We start from the raw sequence: 21,395 nt of genomic DNA, 5'->3' as shown, positions 1-21,395 counted from the left end.
GAGAGAGAGAGAGAGAGAGAGAGAGAGAGAGAGAGAGAGAGAGAGAGAGAGAGAGAGAAAGAAATAACTTCTTTGGATACAGAGGGTCCCAGGGCTGTTGTTCAAAAAGTACCCCCTACCATAAAGGACAGAACAGAAAATCTTTATGGGCAGGTTTTTTCCCCCCTCAGGAAAACTGGGATTGCCACAAATGAAGGCATTTAAAAGGCCATCCATCTTAGAGCTTTATACCCTTCAAAAAATGCCACTCAAGGGGGCAGCCAGACAGCTCAGAGGATTGAGAGCCAGGTCTAGAGACAGGAGGTGTTGGGTTCAAATTTGACCTCAGATACTTCCCAACTGTGTGACCCTGGGCAAGTCACTTAAGCCCCATTGCCTAGCCCTTACTGTTTTTCTGCCTTGGAACTAATACACGGTATTGATTCTAAAATGGAAGGTATGGGTTTAAAAAAAAGAAAGAAAGAAAGAAAAATGCCATTTATGGTGAAACTAAAACTTTTTTTAAAACTATAAGGATAACAAGTTACTAAGCAGGAGACAGAGAAGGAAACTGACCTACTTTCCAATAGCTGTTCAGTAATGATGAGTCTTTTATGAACAGCTGCTCCCCCTAGTTTCCAGTTTGTTTGGGGAGGAGATAAGATTTTCTGTCATTGTCCAATCAGGCAGTAGTAGTTACTGGAGGGTTAGCTATTTTTGCTTTGTTTATTTACCTTATCATGGCTGATTTCTTGGCATCTGCCTCCCAGCCTCCTCAGCAAGAGCTCCCCTCAAATGGCCCTTCTGCTTCCCAAACACAGAAAGTTCTGCATGGTATTTACTATATGCGATATACTTTGGAAATTTAAGGTAATTTTAAGAAGTAATTTAAGAAAATTAAAATTATTCTATTTTAGGATTTTTGATGGCTTTTAATAGTTTGTGATATCTTAGAAAAATTATTAGATTCACTTAGTCCTTTAAGGTTCACAAGCTTTCCTCACAACCCTGGGGAGTTTAAGCTGAGCCTCCCATTTCTCTCGTCTTTCAAGTCTTTTTACATCTCCTCCCTTCCTCCCCACATATTCTTCAGTCCAATGACACTGGCTTCCTTGCAGTTCCATGAACTTCATCTTTCTGCTCCAGGCATTTTCTCTGGCTATTCCCATGTGTAGAATTCTCCCCCTCCTCATCTCTACCTCCTAGCATCCTTCAATTAAGATCCCACCCCCTACAGGAAGGAAGCCTTCCCAATCTCTCTTGATTCTAACGTCTGCTTTCTGTTATATATTTCCTATGTATCATGTATATAGCTTGCTTGTACATGTATGTTTGCTTGTTGTCTCCCCCATTAGGTTGTGAACTCCTGGACAAAGGCATTGGTTTTTGCCTTTTTTGTACCCCAATGCCAACTGACAGACTGAATGGATTCCAAGATAAAATGAAATAATATTTGTACAGTGCTTTGCAAACCTTAAAGTGCTTTTATATAAATGCTAACTAGTCTTGTAAGTATGTCTATCCCCATTTTACACATAAAGAAATAGAGGATGAAAAAGATTAAGTGATTTGCCCAAGGACAAAACTAAAAGTAGAAATCTAGGTCTCTACTAATTCCAAATTCACTTTTCTTTCTACTTGATCACAATACTCTCATAGAATGGAAAGAAAAGATCACAGATTCTCTGAGTTGGGAAAGAATTCAGAAGTCATTTCATTCAGCCTGAACAAGAATTTTCTCTACAATATCCCTGACACATGCTCATTTAAGCTGAATGTTAAAAATCAGGGATTGGGAACCTTTTTGGGAAACTTCATTCTACTCTCAGACAGCTCCAGTTATTAGAAAGCTTGTTCTTATATTGAATCTAAATCTATTACTCTCCAAATTCCATTCATCCTTACTGAGAGCTAGGATATCCTTACTAAGTACTCTCTCCAAGCTAAATATTCCTAGTTCTCTTAATTAATCTTCATATTACAAGGTCCCCAGTTCTCTCATCCTGGTTGCCATCCTCAGGGGTATTCTAGTTTGGCAATGCCCTTCTGACAACCCAGAACTCAAAACAATATTCCAGATGTGATATGACCAGAGCAAAGCACAGAGGGATTCTTTCATCCTGGAAATGATGATTATTAATACAAAGGTCACACTGGCCTTTATTCATTCATTCATTCATTCATTCATTCATTCATTCATTCATTTGTTCATTTAACTATTTAATTGTCTGTTTGTTTATTTATTTATTTGGTTTTGGCTGCCATGCTTCATTATTTACATTTGGGAATCAAGGGGCTAGAAGAGAGAATCACAGTTTCAGAGCTAGAATGCTCTTAAAGATCATAAGGCTAAATAAATCCAAGGCTACAGGTTTGAGCTCTCCATCAGCCAGAGCACAGGTTCCATTCGATAGCTACACATCTGATCTAAGACAATTTTGAGAATATACACAAAAGAGAAAAGAACACATTGATGTACTTACTGATTCCTTGAAAGAGTTCCTCAATATTAATAGCACACTTTGCACTTGTTTCAACTACAACCGCTCCTATGGATTCAGCATATTCCTTGGCATCCTTCATAGGAACCTCCCTAGAAAAGAGGTAAAACACATATAGAAATAATTTGTAAAGAACTTAGTATTTGGGAAAACCATTCTCATCCTATCCAGTCTTGGTGTGATAGAAATGGTCTTTCTATTCATTCAGGTCTGGAGTCCAAAAGACCTTGGTTCACATCTGGCCTCAGATACTTCTTAGTTCTGTAACTTTAGGCAAGTCACTTAACCCCATTTATTTGCTTAGTGCTTGCTCTTCTGTCTTCCAGTTGTTAATAAGATAGATAATAGGGACAGGCAGGTGGCTCAGTGGATAGAAAGCCAGACCTGGAGGCAGGAGGTCCTGGACTCAAATCTGGTCTCAGATGCTTCCAAGCTGTGTGATATTGGGCAAGTCAATTTAACCCCAATTGCCTAGCCCTTAGTGCTTTCCCCCCTTGAACTAATACCTACTATCAATTCGAAGACAGAAGGTAAGAGTTAAAAAAGTAAATAAATAAATAGGATAGATAATAAAGGTTTTAAAAAATAAGAGAATCCATGCATGTAGATGGTACAATGACCAGAATTAAGATGGATTAAAAAAAAAAAAAAAGTCAAAGATCTAGCCTCTGCACTCCAGAAGATCCTAGTAGAGGACACTTCCTAACACTTTTCCTGGCACAAAGTAGGCACTTAAAATGCTATCTGACTGATTGGAAGGAAAAGATAAATATACAAAGTTATTGCTATTTCTTGGTTTCCTTTGGAGGTCAGCATTCCTGAGCAGACACACTAAAGCAGATTCTTATGCAAAGAGTGTGTTTGTGGGAAATTAAAGAGAGGAAATGTGAAAAGAGTTATCTGGTCCATATGCCTGTGGGTGAGCTTTTGTTTGAAAACACCCTTCCTAAAAAACAGAACATGATGAATCGCCAAAGATTTATTAATCATCTTCTACTGTCCAGACACTGTGCTAGGCTCTGGTGATACAAAGATAAGAGTGGAATAGTCCCCATCCACAAAGAACTTATCTTCCATTTGGGGAGGACATGGAAACATATACACATATAATATATAAAACAGAAATAAAATAAGTATAAGACTTTTGAAATAGCCATGAAAAAGTACAGAAACAAAACAGAGTGTTGTGTGAGAGAAGTGGCATGGAAGCAAATGTGGTTGAATTGCAGAGTTCAGAAAAGAGAGTAATGTATAAAAAGGTTAGAAATATAGGTTGGCAGAAGAACATTGTATACAGTAACAGCAATATTGTACAATGCTCAACTGTGAATGGCTTAACTCTTAACAGCAATGCCAGATCAAAGAAAACTAGAAGGGACTCATGATGACAAAGGCATCCACTGCATAGAAGGAACTGACAGCATCTGAATGCATATGAAAGCATGTCATTTTGCACTTTATTTCCTTCATGAATTTTTTCCCTATATGTGTGATAAAACTATGTCTTCTTTTACTATATGACAAATATGATAGCACATGCATAACCTTTATCAGATTACTTGCTATCTTAGGGAGGGGGAAAGAGGGAGAGAATTTGGCTCACAAATATCAGAAAATGAATGTTATAAATGGTTTCTACAGGTAATTTGATAAAAATTTAATAGATTATTTTGGGGGGGAGGCAGGAAAGAAATATAAATTGGGAATGTGTTGTGAAAGCTTTTAAAAATTAGAGACAGGAGTCTGGCTTCATAATATCTCACATAGTTATTAAGGAAACTGAGAACTTTTGAATAATTTGCATTATCTAAAAATGGAATATAAGGAGCCTTTGGAGGAAGTGGGTGCCTATTATATGAATATCTCTCTCATTAAATTAAGAAAATCCCTTTAACTATATATATATATAATACTACAATGTGCTGGGTGCTGAGGTTACAAAGATAGTTGTGAAGTAAATTTTGCCCTCAAAATGCTTAGTCTAACAAGGGAAAAGACATATATGCAAAAAAATCACAATGTAAAAGAGAATGTGGTAAGTGTAGAGGAAAAGATCTAGGCAAAGTACTAATAGGAATTTAAGAAAGGAGTGATAAATATCAACAGGAAATGGACTGTGATCAGGGAAGGATTCATAGAGGAGGTAGCACTTGAGTTGGGCCTTGAAGATAAGGAGAAATTCCAACAGATGGACCTGATGAAGGCTAAAGAAAGGAATGTTGTAAAGAAATGAGAAAGGCATGAGCAAAAGGGAAGAAGAGTCAGAACAGAAAAGGAAGAGTCATAGAATACAAGTGAAGATAGTACAAGGGGTACATGAATGGGCACATTAATTCTATATGAGGCTAGAAAAAGAAGTTGGAGCCATATTATAAAAAACCTTAAATGTCAAGATAAGGAGTTTATACTTAATAATAATAGTTAACATTTACATATACCTACTTTGTGCCAAACACTATATTGAGTGCTTTAGAAATATTATCTCATTTAATCCTCACAATAATCCTGGGAGAGAACCCCATTTGTTGAAGAAACTGAGGCAGAGAAAGGTTGGATGATTTGTTCAAGGTCACATAGCTAAGTAAATGTCTGAGACCAAATTTGAACTCAGGTCTTCCTGACTCAAGGCCTAATAATATCTATTCACAATACCTAGTTGTCTCTTTATTTTTGGAACCAAAAGAATTTTTTTAATAGAGAACTGATATAATCTAAAATGTTAATTAGAAATATTATTCAGACAAATCATTCCCCAATTGATAAATGGTCAAAGAATATGATAAAGAAAGTAAAACAACCTAACATCATATTTTAACATGTTCCAAATTAAAATTAATTAGAGAAATGCAAATTAAAACAATTCTGGGGTACACTTATCAGATTGGCTAATATGACTAAAAAGAAAGATGTTTAATGCTGGAGGGCATATGGAAAAATTGGGACATTAATACACTATTGGTGGAACTGTGAGATGACAAAACCATTCTGGAGAGCAATTGGGGCCATAAAATTATTGGGCCATAATGCTATGCATAACCTTTAACCCAGGAATATCCTGAAGAGATAAGAGAAAGGGGGAAAAGACCTATTTGTACAAAAATATTTATAGCAACTCTTTTTGTGGTGTCAAAGAATTGAAAACTGGGAATGTCCATCAACTGGGGAATGGCTGAATAAGTTGTGGGACATGATTGTAATGGAATACTATTGTGCCAAAAGAAATGGCAAACAAGAACATTTCAGAAAAGCCTGGCAAGAGATATGAACTGATATAAAGTGAAGTGAACAGAACCAGAACATGACCACATGACCAATATGGAAAAATGTATTGTATGACAGCACATACATAATTTATATCTGATTACTTGCCATCTCAAGAAGAGAGGAAGGAAGGAAGAGAATTTGGATCTCAAATTTTCAGAAAACAAATGTAAAAAATTGTTTCTACATGTAATTGTGAAAAATACAATGAAATATTACTTGCAGGGGGAGATTATTCAGGCAATGATGTAAGGAAAGATTGATAAAGAGAAAATAGATTGGAGGCATTAAGACCAATTGGAAGGAAAAATTGAAGCAAGATGTAATGAAGGACTAAAGTTAATATATTATAGTTGAGATGAAAAGGAAAGTTATGGATAAAAACTAACCAAAGCTGAATTGGATGTAAGAAATGAACAAAAGGAAAGAGTCAAATATGAGACTTGGTCCCAGGGAGGATGATCTTGCCTTAAATAGAAAGAGCAATATTAGGGGAAGGGGCAAGTGTTGAGGGAGGATGGTAAGTTCAGTTTGTAGAAAGAGGAGATTGGAATCGATGACCTCTAAGGTCCTTTCCAGGGCAGCAAGGTGGTAGGGTGGATAGAGCTCTGAGCATGGAGTCAGGACAACTTATCTTCCTGAGTTCAAATCCAGCCTTAGACACTTACAAGCTGTGTCACCCTGGGGAAGTCATTTAACCCAGTTTGTCTCATTTTCTCAACTGTAAAATGAGCTGGAGAAGGAAACAGCAAACCATTCCAGTATCTCTGACAAGAAAACCCCAAATCATGTCACAAAGTCAGACACAACTCAAAATGACTGAATGACAACAAGTACTCTTTCAAATCTATGATTAAACCTATGATCATGTTTCAAATGCAGCCTTTGTTGCTTAGTTTCCATGTGGTCTTAAGTACAGTGCCTCCCTTCTCTAGGAACCAATTTCCTTATCTGTAAAATGTGGGAGTTATACCAGAAAGTCAATGTGGCATAGAAGTGATTACCAGGTTTCCATCCTAACTGAAATTTAGCAATTACATGACCACAGGCAAGTCATCTAACCTCTCTGATCTCAGTTCCCTCATCCATAAAATGAGGAAAATAATGGCTCTCAACTCAGAGTTGCAAGAATTAAAATATAATGATGTCGTGTTTTGCAAACTTTAAGGTATAATATAAACATCAGCTGTTTATATTATCTCTAAGGCACCCTTGAGTGCTAAAATAGGGATAAAAATACCTGTAGTACTTTTCTAACAGGGTTGTTTTGAGGAGCTAATGAGATAATGTATGTAAAGCACTTTGTATAATTTAAAACACTATATAGATATAGGTTAATATTAAATCCTATAGTCCTCTAAACTGTATATGAGAATGGGAGTTTTGACAATTAAGGCACCCTTTTCAGAAGGAGGTTACATTCCAAGCTTTTTTCCAGCTTAACCATTAAAACAGAACTATTCCAGATGTCCTCTGAGGCTCCCCTAATTAGTAACACAGGTCATATTTCCCTTAAGATTCCTGCTAAAAAGCGGGGAGCTAAATATCATTACACAGAATCATAGAATAATTCTGGTAAATAAAATTGGAATGTTGGTGGTCATCGAGGCCTTCCCTATGCCCTTTTTATAAGTTTATGCCTATGAAATAATACCTCAGAAAAGGATGATAAACATGTGTCACAGAACCTTTTTACAATAACAAAATCAAGATGGTCTTCTGGCTTTCTCCCCCCAATTCATTTTTCTCACGCATGCATTGTATTAAGCATATTATGTTTCTAAAATCCCTAGTGCATGAAAAAACACACACAGAAATTTCCAAGTAAACCAAACTCCTGGAAGCTGAGAGGGGGGAAAAAAGAAAAGTTTTGCTCCCCCTTTACCCTCTTCCCACTGCCATGGCCCCCATCCAAGGTCAAGTTTAGAATGGCAAATAAGTTAGCGATATCGTAGCATGGCAACGGTGAGCAGTATATGGTAGTTTAACTGTCTGGTGAAATAGTTTTTGTCACCACCATCCCACGTGTTTAAAGTATCTGGGCCAAAAATGATGGGAAATATTCATAACACTCCATCAAAATCCTGCAGAAGCAAGCTGTGGGATGTGTGGGAAGGCTGTTGTGTGTGATGAAGCAGATTCTTATAGCCTTCCACGATACCAAGGACAGCCACTGAAGTGAATAATTAGAGTTTGTTATGCTCCCATTACCGCTCATATTTTCTCTAAATATCCAAGATATTTGTGTAACACAGACGAAGCGACTCTTTTAATGATAGTTTTGAACGAGCACAGTGTATGTTTAAAACTAAACCCCTCCTGATGCTAAAGGCAATTTACCTGGGAGAGAACAAAAGCCAAAAAAGATCTTTTTTTTTTTTTTTAGCTAGCCAATAATTACAACATTTATACCCTAAGACCCAGACAATCACACGTAGCCTATATATAGCACTGTGGAGCTAATCCACTCAACATCCCTATCATGGGAGTGAGAAACTGTTCCCATGAGATCCTGCCTGCTTAATCACGTGTATCCAGAGCTACTATTTACCTGTGACCAAAGCCCCAGTGTCAAGTTTAAGCAAGCAGTGTCAAGTTCATATCGTAGACTTAAACAGTGTTTTCTCATGGAAAAACACTCCAGGTCTGAAAACAGGCCCTAGTCCTCCGAAAAGAAAAGATTTTTTTAATTTTTTTTTTCTTCAATTTAACAAATAGTTATTAAGTATCTAGGAAACATAAAGCCCAATGGTAGCCTTGAGAATACAAAAAGCAAAACAGTCCCTGCCCCCAAGGAGTTGACATAAAGAAGAGTTCTTAAGGATAGATCTTTAATAACACGAGTCCCACCCTGTCTCTCCCTGGGCAGAAAATGAAGGTGTTACAACCAAAGAAGGTCCTGCGAAGAAGAGATGACAAATATGCCTCATTCCCTGGAGCAGAGAGGTGGAGAATTACTAGGACAGAATATTGTATTCATTATCAGATGATGTTTTTGTACCAGATGTTTTTGCTTAATTGTTTTTCTTTGTCACAAGCAAAAAGTTCCATCTTAGAAAAATAGGGGTAGGAGATGTCTGTGATATAAGAAAAAAGCATCAATAAAAAGGTTTTTAAATTTTATTTTTTTTATACAGGAAAGTGAAAGTAACACCTAGGAAAAATGGAAGGAGGATGCCTTGGAAAGAATTTCTTAGGCCCAGATCTCAAAAACTGACAGCAGCCACTTTGTCTCCCTTGCTCTCAGGGGCTCATCCCTTGTAGACCTTTCTTATGGCTTCTCTTCCTATTTCAGTCCAATCTGTGATGGCTAGACTCCGAGGTAAAAGTCCAAACATCTGGAAAACTGAAGCGCTTGAAAATGATCCCTGGAATTCAAAATAGAAATTCCAGGGAAACTCAGTTTCTGGGCAGCACGCAGATTAAAAGCAAAATGAATATTAGCTCTTCTGGCAAAAACTCCTAAATCAAAGCTGACCTTCAGTAACGCTATGTGAACCGACATTTTTGAGAGCCACATTTTGCCACATTTGCCACAAGTTTGGACATAGTGTTGGCCTTACCTGAGTACAAATACTGTGTTTGCCACTTACTCTCTGTAAAACCTGGGGAAAATCACTTAACCTTCTAGGCATCAATCTTTTCACCTTTAGAATAAGAGGTTTGGACCAGATGATCTTTTCCAAAAATAAAAGCTTTTGATGCTCCTTATCTTCCATGTGTGGGGCCTGGTTGAGGAAGAAATTCAGTCCTCTAAGGAATTTCAACCTTCCTTTTTGCTCCCTGCAGCTTCATGATTAACCAGCATTTGTAAGGTTGTTTACTTCAGCCTCTTGGCTTCAACTATCAACAAAAGATAATCACTTTGCAGGTTGACATGTTACTGTCACTGAATGACCTCATATAAACTTCTTTTCCATGTACCGCTTGGCAGCAAAAAGCAGTATCAATCGATCAATAAGTATCTGTTAAGGACCTGGCGTTCTGGAAGGGGATACAAAAATTAAACAGTTCTGGCCCTCAAGGAGCTCACATTCTATTGGAGGAAATAGCAGATACACATATAAATACATGCAAAATTATACTAAAGAAATAAAGATAATTTTCCGTTGGGGAGGCACTAGAATTTATGGGGGGCAGGAAGGGTGGATCAGGAAAGGGTTTATATAAGAGGTAGCATTTTCATTGACTTTTTTAGAAATTAGATATATGCAACAGCGGTAAAGAGGGAATGTATGCCATGAATAGAGTCTAGAGTGCACACCATGAATGGAATCTAGAGTACATTCCGTAAACTGAGTATAAAATACATTCCATGAATGGAGTCTGTGATGCCTATAATAAGATAGGACCCTAGGAAAATGTCAGTATTTGGTTACAAACAATTTTCTGTTTCATAAATCATGTTGTTGCTTTTGATGGTCTTGGCATTAGTTTTTAATGTTTGAGAATTTTAAAATATTTGATCTGAATTCATCTTGGGTTTTACTATCTTGCATCTCCAATTCTGAAAGTTTACAGGACACCAAAAAAGTATTAATGTTCATTTCTTTTAAGCCCTTACCTTCCATCTCAGAATCAATATTCTGTATTAGGTCTAAGGCAGAAGAGTGGTAAGGGCTAGGCAATGGGATTTTCCCAAGGTCACACAGCTAGGAAGTGCTTCAGGCCAGATTTGAACCCAGAACCCCCAGTCTCTGGGTTTGGTTCTCAATCCCCTTGGCCACGTAGTTGCCCCCAGTGTAAATGCTCTTAATAATAATTTTTGAAATGGTTTCAAAGTTGGATATGTACTATTCATAATCAATGCAGCAAAATTAAGTCAACTATTCAATGGGCTCCATTCCATCTTCCAAAGTCTGCCCAGAAATTATAGACTTAATGAGCTACCTGGTAGTCCTAAACTTTAGTCTTCATCTGTTGCAAGGACTTAAGTAACAAGGAATTATGCCAGGAACTGTGCTTTATGCTGGGAGTACAAGGAGAAAAATGAAATCATCCTTGACTATAAGAAAATACAAAATATAATATGTAAACATAAATAGTAAAGATTAAAAAATAATAAATATATAGCCACTTCTGCTAAGTACAAGCAGCTCAGGGGATCAGAGGAATCAGAGCTTGAACTGAGTTTGGACATGAACAAGGCATTCTAAAGAGCAGCAGAGAGGAAGACCAAGTGCATTCCAGACATGAGGCAAGTACAGCCTGAGCAAAGATATGGCAAGAAAGGTTGGAATGGAATGAGGAAAAGCCAGTCAAACCATATGGCTAAAAGGCAGACTGCCCTAAGGAGAATAAAGCCTTAAAAGACTGGAGAGGTAGGCAGAAGCTAGATTGTGCCAGGCAGGAGTTTGTATTTTCTCCTAGAGGCAACAGGGAGCTAAAAAGAATTAAAAAGAATGTTTGGACTTCAAATTTCCAAATTCGAATAAATCCCTAATTCCCATGTCCAAAGTGCACAGGAAACTTTTAACATCTGGGTTCCAAAGTGGTATGAATTCTGGACAAAGACATGTGAGAGCTAATGTTTGGTACAAAACAATGTAATGACTTATGTTATAAAGAAAGAGAGGTCCTAGGGAGATATAGATATCTAGTGAGGTGGATATATCTCTGTATTCTCCCTAGGTGCTGGTGATGGGGGAACATCAAGCCCAATCACCCTTACTAGTTGTTATAATTTCCCTCTTCAATAACAGTTGCTCAGGGAAGGACCCCGAAAGGTTAGGTGGATGGGTAACCCTTTCAGGTCCAACCTGGGGTTGGATCAATTATTAATATTGGGCTCTGATTAACCTTGGATCACATTTGTTATCTGACTGCATTAGCTCCCTCCCCAAGGGTGGTGATATAAAGACCACTCAGGAAGGTACTTAATAAACACTCTTTATCTATAATTTAAATTTGAGAAAGGATAATCAGGATAAGGATTGGGGATTGGAGACCCTGTCAATCTAATATTTATAATCACTCAGGACTGGAGGCTATTGACTTAGTGGAAGCTGGAGCTTTGTTCTTCACAACCCCTCTGGCCCAGCTGGGCCACTGCCAAGCCAGAGAGGAGTTACTACTCTTGAATTCAGCTGTGTTGGTGATTTTATTCTCTCAGCTTTCTCACTATCAGTGTTTGGTGATGTATTAGCTCTCACAGCCTTCAGAGATATTCAGATCCTATCAACTCTCTTCTTCATAGACCTCCCAGCTTCCCTTCACCACCCAGAGACCCAGAGACCTAAAGAGCTAGGAAGATTTAGAGACCTAAAGATCTAAGGATGCAAAATCCCAAAAGACCAAAGACCAAAAACCCCTCCAGGTGCCTCTTAGGGTTATTTATACCCCTAGGCCAACCGACTTTTGCCCCTGGCTCACTACATCAGGAACATTCCAATCTCTCCAACTGCCTCCCTTGTCAATCAAGGTGACATCCAACATTTCTCAGGATTTTAATATAACATTTACACTAACATTTCTCAGAGAGAGAGCTAGCATTATTGGGTGAACTGCTGAGAGACTGTAAGCCATTTGGGAAAATGGCTAGAATTTAGTATATTATTAAAAAAATTTTTATATTGTTCCTCTTTTTCAGCTTTTATTTGAATTTTTGAATTTATTTATTTGAATTAACATGTGTTAAGTTTATATAAAACAAGGTCCTACTATATAGCATTTTAGGGTTTATAATGCTCTTAACAAATATTATCTCATAAGATATTTGTAAAGCACTTAGCACAGTAAGTTGGCATATAGCAGATATTATACAAAATGTTAACTATTTTTATTACCTCCTCAAAAATAACCCTGAGAGATGAGCCCTATTATTATCCCTATTTTACAGTTGAGGAAATTGAAGCAGAGTCACATAGCTAGGAAGTATCTGAGTCTGGAACTTAGATCTTCCTGACTCCAGGTCCAGCACTCTTATCCATTGGGCCAAATAGCTGCCTCTTTTCTGGGGTATAGAACCTCTTCCTAATTCACAGCAGTGAATATTAATTATAAAAGATTAATGGTAGTATAGTCAAATGAAAATGACAATTTGTTATTGTAATGCCTCCACCTTCCCCTTCTGACTTGTCATGTCATAGTTTTGTAACCTAAATCACAATAAATATTAAACCGCTGCTGAATTTTAACCTAGTTATTGCTTTCCCTCTCTCCTCTTTCTGATACCTTCTATTTATCCCTTTGTAATTCAAAGTCCTAAAATATCACTTTGATTTTTGAATTATCTACTCAAGAACTTAAAATGGCTTCCTAACCTATTGAAGTCAAAATTCTTCTACCTGTCTTTGAACCTACTTGCCCCAAACCTACCTTTTCTACCTAGATCACATTTTTAGCTGTATTATTTTATTCTTCTCAACACAAATCTTTAGATAACCTAGGCTCCTTAAAGTCATTCCATGCTCATTCTTACTAATACTTTTGCTCCCTTCCCTAAGCCAGTCTTCATTATTTTTTCTAATTTATTTTTTTAAGCCCTTTCCTTCCGCCTTTGAATCACTATTGTGTATTAGTTCTAAGGCAGAAGAGTGGTAAGGGCTAGGCAATGGGGGTCAAGTGACTTGCCCAGGGTCACACAGCTAGGAAGTGTCTGAGGCCAGATTTGAACCTAGGACCTTCCGTCTCTAAGCCTGGCTCTCAATCCACTGAGCCACCCAACTGCCCCCTTAGTTTTCATTATTTTGACTAACAGAATGTCTCTGAACTCCCTGCCCTCTGGCAATTAACTCACTCCTTTGTTCATAGCCCCCATCTTTTATGGGCTATCCACATTGGAAATCATACTTGCCCTTTGATAGGGGCATCCTACTGCCCCCTACTTCTATAACTTAAAGCCCATCATTGTAATCTGAGGCTGATTTCCATAAAGGTTTAGAGCAGTGATTCCCAAAGTGGGCACCACCGCCCCCTGGTGGCTGCTGCAGCGATCCAGGGTGATGCACTGCCCAGTGATGACCACGCTTTTTTTGTATTACATTCTATTCTGAGTTCAATAAATAGTTTCATAATTTCCAGGGGGCACTAAGTAATATTTTTTCTGGAAAGGGAGCAGTAGGCCAAAAAAGTTTGGGAACCACTGGTTTAGACAATCCCCTCCCTTCAAATTCCAATAAACAGGTAATCTCTCGCAAGGTTGGAAGCCCATCAACTTTTAAAGCTTTACCCCTTTAACATGACCAGATGATTCCAAAGTAACAAAGAGAAACCAAGCTGAGAAAGGACAGATGAGCCAGCTGTTTGGGGATTGTCGTAAAGATGGCAATGTTCTGAATGAAATCCAAAGCCTGGCTAAGCCCCAAGGCTGAAAACTCTTACATAGTATCTCTCATTATTAAAAACCAACCATGCCACAATTTGACATGAGGCTTTTGAAATCCCAAAGAAACAGAGCAATTTGTCAAATGGCATCAAGAATGTGTGAGAGACCTATTCTTCAGTGTTTATTTAATTTTGGTTTAATCATATATGGATTAGCAAAACTTGGAGCACTGTGTACTGTCTATCATGGTATTTATGGGAATTGACTTCCAACATTCCCTGAAAGCCAAAATAGCTAAGGGAATAGAGGCGATGCAAATTCATTATTTGCTCCTTTATTACATATTTATTTAGTAAGACAGCTAGCCTTTGAGATTGGGTAAAGGCATCCTCAAACCTCTGTTCTAGCTGAACCCCGACAAATCCCTCTCCAGAGGGAGGCTGCTCCATATTTCATTGTTTCAGGACAAGCCAATGCACACATTTTGACAATCTTATATCGTGTCTCGAGTCTTAAAAGATGATCTGGGTCTGACTCTAATACTGAATTAAACTTTAACCACTTAACTTGGAATGCTTAATTTAACTGAGTAACTTTAATTTAATTTAACTTAATTTAACTGAGAAACTGAGTAAATTTAACTGTGTAAACTGAACATGAAAAAATCTACCTTGTCCAACTGAAGGGGTCATTTCAAATGGTGCTGGTGACAAATAAAAATAATAATAATCCCAATAAATATATGTTAGTGCTCTCTCTAGTCTCAAATATTCCTGTATCTAGCAATTTAATTTTATCTTGAAGTATCTTAATAGAATGGAAGCTACTAGAGAGAAAGGAGTCTTTTGTTTTGTTTTGTGATTGTATCCACAATGACGAACATGGTGCACTACACAGGATATGCCTTAATAAATACTTGTCAGAGTGGTTACATTGGGCAGCAGTGTGCTATATATGAAAGGAAAACAGCTTTTAAATGTATTACATTATTGTATAGTCAGATAAGACTGGAATCTACTCCTCCTGCCTACAGAGAAGGATGTGGATGTTATTTCCTATTTCTGCTGAATGAAGGAGGTAGAGAGCTCTCTGTGACATGTGGCACATTTTCATGAATTGATAAGCTACGAGGGTGACAGCTGCCACATCAAGTGATGGACTAAAGTCATATTAGATTCCAGGAGGATCATAACTAACAATTTTGTATAATAACAAATTTCTAAGCCATTTATCCAGGACCGTATTGGTAAAAAAAAAGATTGAACATCAGGATAAAACACATTCTAATATGGAATGATAGAAAAAAGAAAGGAATCATTCTGGAACATCCTAGCCCTATATGTAAAGACAAAATTATGAGTATATGGTTTAACGATAACCCCAAGAGTGTTACTAGCCTTCTTAAAATTCTGGGAATAACAACTAAAAAATTAATTAGTCTTTTTCTATTATGAAGAATGACTATTTGCTAGCTTAAGATCATCTTTCTGAAAAATCATCCTTTATGCTTTGCCTGATTTCATCTTTACTTCTCTGTAAATGTCTTCCCTGAATCTTTGGGGTAGAGCCAAGATGGTAGAGTAGAGCAGAGAAGCTCAAAGTCACCATGAAAACTTTCTTCAACTACTCTTAAAATAACACCACAAAATGAATACAAGAGTGAAAGAAACAACAAGGAGGCAGAGTATAAATGTTTTCCCTTCCTACCCTAATCTTAATTCTGCCTTTGGAAATCCTACACCCTTTAAGGCCCTCTTCAAATGCCATTCGTTCCATGAAGCATTGTGGATCCTCCTAACAAAAATCTCTTTCTCCCTCCTTTGTACTTTAAAAGTATTTTTGTTCGCATCACCTTTGTGGTACTCATTACAATCTACCTTACAAAATATTTATCTGTGCCCAAGTCATCTCCTCTATCATATTGGAAGCTACTGGAAGACAAACGCCACTTCTTATTCATCCTTATTTCTTCCATAATTCCTTAACACGATAATATTTACATTAATGAATTAGTTTAATTTTTTAGCACATACTGTGTACAGAATTAAGTAGAGAATCTATAAAGGTTAGAAAAAGAATGGAAATGAGAGTTCATAGAATTTATATCCAGGAAGGGAAATGCAACATAGATATTTAACTATACTTCATAAACATTAGTTGAATTCAAATAACTCAGGGAGCAAACTCATTATCAACTAATTACTTAAGAAAGGAGGATTTTCACAAATTTAATGAGGAAATAACTGTAAGCCCTAGGTTACTTCTGACATAGTTGTTCTCTTCAAATATGAAATACAATGAAATATATGTACAGGTAGGTGGCACAGTGAATGGAGTACTGGATTTAGTTAAGTAAAACTTGCTAGTTGTATAACCCTGGGCAAATCATTTAATCTCCTTCTGCCTTGGTTTCCTAATCTATAAAATGGGAATGATAATAGTGACTACTTCCCAGTATTGTTCAGAAGATCAAATGAGATAATATGTGTAAAACATTTTGCTAACCTTAAAACATTATACAAATGCTAGCTATTATTACTGTGTAAAAAGGAATTCTTTATTCCTTTTCTCTAATTTAATGGGGGACCTGGAGGTCCTCTTACCAAAGAGATGTGTAGGGATCAACCAGCCCACAGTGAAAGGAAGTAGAAACCATAGAGACAGGAAGTGAGGTAAGAAGGGGATATATAAGTGTCAGTTGGTCAAAGCGGGGAGTCAGTTGCTGACAGTTAGGTGCTGGCAGTTGCAGGGAAATTGGCTGCTGGGAGTGTGTTTGGTTGGTGGTTGGCGTTTAGTTGGTAGAATATAAAAGGTGAGCCTGAGCTTACTGAGAGGGCTTTTGGGACCTTTTTTGGGTTAAAAGGTGGTCGTTGGGTTGGTGATAGTTAGTGGTTGGGAGATATAGATAGATAGATAGATAGATAGATAGATAGATAGATAGACAGACAGACAGATATAGATATACTTTACTATATTCATTTTACTATATTCTTTTATGATCTCTATATTAATAAAACTAAATTGTTAATTGTTAAAAACTGTAAGAAGTTTTTTCTCTGGCTTAATTGGATAATATTAATTTACAACTCTACTATAGTTTGTTATGTTGATAAATAACAGATATCTGGGAAAGCTGATAATTATGCCAGGGCCAGTAACCTTCAAGACACAGACACAGATTGACAGGGTTCAGTGAGAAGGGAGGGGGTTAGACACTCCTGACTCTCAAACCCCTCCCCCCAAGTAGTTGAGATTTCAGTTGGAAAAATGGAGACTGACTGAAGGTACTTCTATTAAGTTTCTGTTGAGCCTGAACTCTAATGATGTTCCCCCTTTCTTTAACTTATATTCCTCACAGGTCTGATAGAGGAATAAGTAGAAGCTAGTTATCTAAATGTTGAAGGACTGAGACAGACGATCTTCTTAAATCTGGCAGCTGATAGGATTCAAGCTAGATGACCAGACTTGAGCAGTGTGTATTCCCCAAATAATTTCCAGGCACAGATATTGTAGATAAAGCTTATATTAAGAAGTAAAAGGAAAAGCTAGAGGGGGTAATTAGGTTTTTGGATAAGGAAAGGGTGACCCTGATCTGTTAGGTTGAAGCTGCCCTTACCCCCCCCCACAGGAGGGGGTGAAGGGCACTTAACTAAACTGGCTCTCTTGCTAATAATGAATATTTCTACTCTCTAAATCACTAAATATTTGTTATATTGAAGTTGGTAAAGACCAACCCTATTAAACAGGCTAACCCCTGTGTGGAAACCACGATGGCTTGTGCCACAATGGCCACTCAGGTGCACCCCCCAAGTCAGGAGTAGTAAGCAGTGATCCACTCACCTCAACCCCCAGAAAGCAACTGCCTCAACCCTTCTCAACTGTCCCTTCACCCAAAGTTCTTCAGAGGGGGTCCCCTGGAATTCTGGGTGAGGCTGTCCCTGTTTTTTTGCAGGGATTCCATGCTTCCATCTCTACATGACAAGTCTCATTAAAACTTAAGTTATTAAAAGCTGCTCTCTCATTTTGTCAAAACTCCTAATTTAATCCTTACAATTGTTAATATTACTATTATATATATGAACAATGACAAATAAGTTGGTCAAGGAACCAATGATTTTTTTATTTTGAATAGGAACCAATGATTTTAATGTTTCACAGACATGTAAATATGATCCTAGTTAGTCAATGCATTAATTGCTAGGTGGGCTTACTTATAGACTATCCATTTTGTTTTGCTTTTTCACCAAAGTTGAGTTTAAAGAGTTTATCACCAGGTTAACCTCAAGGGAATGAATACTTTCAGCCTCAGAAGCTCTCATTAACTTACAGAGGGCCTTTAATCTGAATCAGAGAAGAGAATGTTCACTCCCTCCAACCAGCACCCCATTCCCCCCAGAAAAAAAAGGAAATGTGCTCTCTTGATAGAGAAGTTAAGAGTAAAAAGGAGCCAATAAAGCTTCTTAGGCAGGAGAATGACCTGGTCAGAACTTTGCTTTGAGAATACCACTGGCAACTATGTGGAGGATGCACTGAAGAGGAGGAAAGACTAGAGGCAGAGAGACCAATTAGTGTGTTTGTGTGCTTTCTTAAATGACAGGAGATTTTAATGTCCTTCTATCAATTTGATAATAAGAGAAAAAAATTTTAAATATTTTATTTGGGGGTGGGAGTAGTTAGGTAGCAGAGTAGATAGAGTACCAGGCCTAGAGTCAGGAAGATCTGGGTTCAAACGTGGCCTCAGACACTTCCTGGCTGTGCAAATAACTCCTAATTGCCCAGCCTTTGCCACTATTCTGTCTTAGAACTGATACTAAGACAGAAAAATAGGTTAATTAAATGTATTTATATGTATGTATATATACAAACATATAAATGTAATTTTCTCCAATTACATGTAAAAACAACATTCATTTAAAAAAATTTTTTTAGTTCCAAATCCTCTCCCTCCCTTCTTCCTTCCTTGAGATGGTAAAGCAATCTGATGTAGATTTTATTCATGCAATCATGTAAAGTATATTCCCATATAAGTTATTTTTTGGAAGAGAACATAGATAAAAGAATAGGACCTGGGATGGTGCCCTGGGGTAGAGCCATGGATGGAAAGCAAACAAAGATAATGAACTTACAAAAGAGACTGAAAGAGAGCTTTCAGGCAGGTAGAAGAAAAACCAGAAGAGTGTAGCATTGTGAAAAGCCAAGAAGATAATGTCTAGGAAGAAAGGACAATCAGTGGTGTCAATTGCTACAGAGATGTCAAGAAGTATAAGACTTGAAAAGGTCATCAGATCTGGTAATTAATAGACCTTGGAGAGAATAGTTTCAGTGGAGTGATGATTAGGTCTACTCTAAAGCTTTATCACAAGAAGTTGAGAAGCAAGTGTGAAGGGAGGAAAAAGTAATTAATATCCCTAGGTAGCTTTTTCTAGGATTTTCACAGTGAAAGGTAGGAATGCTATAGAACAATCTGAATTAAAGTACATTTTTATTTTTGTAGGATATTAGAAGCTGTCCCAGTATGATTTTTTTTTTGTTCATTGGCATATATAAAATACATACAGAAACTCAATATGTTTGTTCTAGGTATGTGTATACCTTTAGTCTCTGGGATTCCTGAAGGGCAGAGTGAACAAGTATACATGAGACTGACCCACTGATTCTTCTTCTGTTCAATGGGTAAAGGAACAATGACAAGGAAAATATATTGTACTAGAAATGCTAGCTATAACAATAAGAGAAGAAAAAGAAATTGAAGGAATTAGAATGAGCAATGAGGAAACAAAACTATCATTCTTTATAGATGATATGATGATATACCTAGAGAATACTACAGAATCAACAAAAAAAACCTAGTTGAAATAATTAACAACTTTAACAAAATTGTAGGATATACAATAAACCCACATAATCATTAGCATTTCTAGATATTACAAATAAAGTTCTATAGTGAGAGACAGAAAGAGAAATTCCTTTTAAAATAAATTTTTGTTCAGTTGCTTCAGCTGTGTCAAAACTCTTTGTGATTTGCCCAGAGTCACACAACTAGTAAGTGTCTGAAGCTGGATTTGAACTCAGGTCTTCCTGACTCCCAGCCTGACCCTCTATCCACTGCACTACTTAGATGCCCCAAAATAACCCTAGACAATATAAAATACTTGGGAGTCTATCTGTCAAAACAAACCCAGGAACTATATGAACTTCACACAAATTAAGTCAGATGTAAACAACTGGAAAAATATTAATTGCTCGTGAATAGGTCGAGCCAATATAATAAAAATGATAATTCTACTTAAATTAATTTATTTATTCAGTACCATACTAATCAAATGACCAAAAATTATTTTATAGAGCTTGAAAAAATAATAACATTTACCTTGGAGAACCAAAGACCAAGAATATCAAGAGAATTAATTTTTTTTAAAATAAAGGAAAGTGGCCTAGGCATACCAGATCTCAGACTATATTATAAAGTGGCAATCATCAAAGCAATCTGAGACTGGCTAAGAAGTAGATCAGCAGCTTCTTTTAATGAGGATTACCACCTTGTCTCTGTCCAATGAAGCTGGTAGACCAGTTGGCTGTATCTCAGCTTGAAGCTGTGATATTCACCAGGTGACTTTTTTTCCGCACAATCTGGCCCATTTCAATTCACCATAGAGTACTTTAATCAGATATCTACACACTCAGGTATTCATTTCAGTTGAAAAACCTAAAAACCCACATTACAAACACCTAGAGCCATTCGTAAGGAAGCAGCAGGACCCCACAATGGACAGGAAAACATGGAAGCAGAAAAAATAGAGTGTCCTTAGAAACATTCTTTCACCTTTCAAAGACTTTGTCCTTTACATCCAGGTACAGAGCTATGTTTTGAATAGCCAACATTGGTCAAAGTTTTACTGTCAGGAAAATGTTTGGAATTTTGAGATTGCTCTAAATCTGATTATCAGATAATTAAGTCATTGTTAAATCACACCTAATGTTCACCAAAAATTAGCAGATTAGATCTTTCTATTGATTAGCTCTTATTCTCAAATGAGTAGCTATTTATTGAAGGTAAATAATAGAAGAAAGACCACTGGACTGAGAGTCTGGAAACTTAGCTCTTCTTATAAAGCAGTATGCCACCTTAAACAAGCCACTTGATGTCCATGGACTTCAGTGTCCTCATCTTTAAAATAAATAGATTTGGGGAAGCTAGGTGGGTCCGTGGATAGAGAGCCAGGCCTGGAGACGGAAGAACCTGGGTTCAAATCTGGCCTCAGACACTTTCTAGCTGTGTGACACTGGGCAAGTCACTTAACCCCAACTGCAGCTCTTCTGCTCTGGAACCAATACTTAATATTGATTCTAAGACAGAAGGTAAAGGTTAAAAATAAAATAAAGTAAAG

At 37.2% G+C, this 21,395-nt stretch overlaps 1 protein-coding gene across 1 annotated transcript in view; it reads right to left on the bottom strand.

The window, feature by feature from the left end:
• Positions 1-2,344: 2,344 nt before the first annotated feature.
• Positions 2,345-21,395, bottom strand: part of RAB31 (RAB31, member RAS oncogene family) — a 160,496-nt gene continuing 141,445 nt past the window's right edge. Inside the window, exons 6-7 of the mRNA XM_044683154.1 lie at positions 2,463-2,572; positions 2,345-2,406 (exon numbers count right to left, since the gene is read on the bottom strand). Of these exons, the coding sequence (XP_044539089.1) occupies positions 2,345-2,406; positions 2,463-2,572 (172 nt within the window). The remainder of the gene's footprint in view (positions 2,407-2,462; positions 2,573-21,395) is intronic.

The sequence above is a fragment of the Gracilinanus agilis genome, chromosome 1, assembly GCF_016433145.1.
Source record: "Gracilinanus agilis isolate LMUSP501 chromosome 1, AgileGrace, whole genome shotgun sequence".
NCBI lineage: Eukaryota > Metazoa > Chordata > Mammalia > Didelphimorphia > Didelphidae > Gracilinanus > Gracilinanus agilis.
This window is presented reverse-complemented; position numbering and strand designations above follow the sequence as displayed.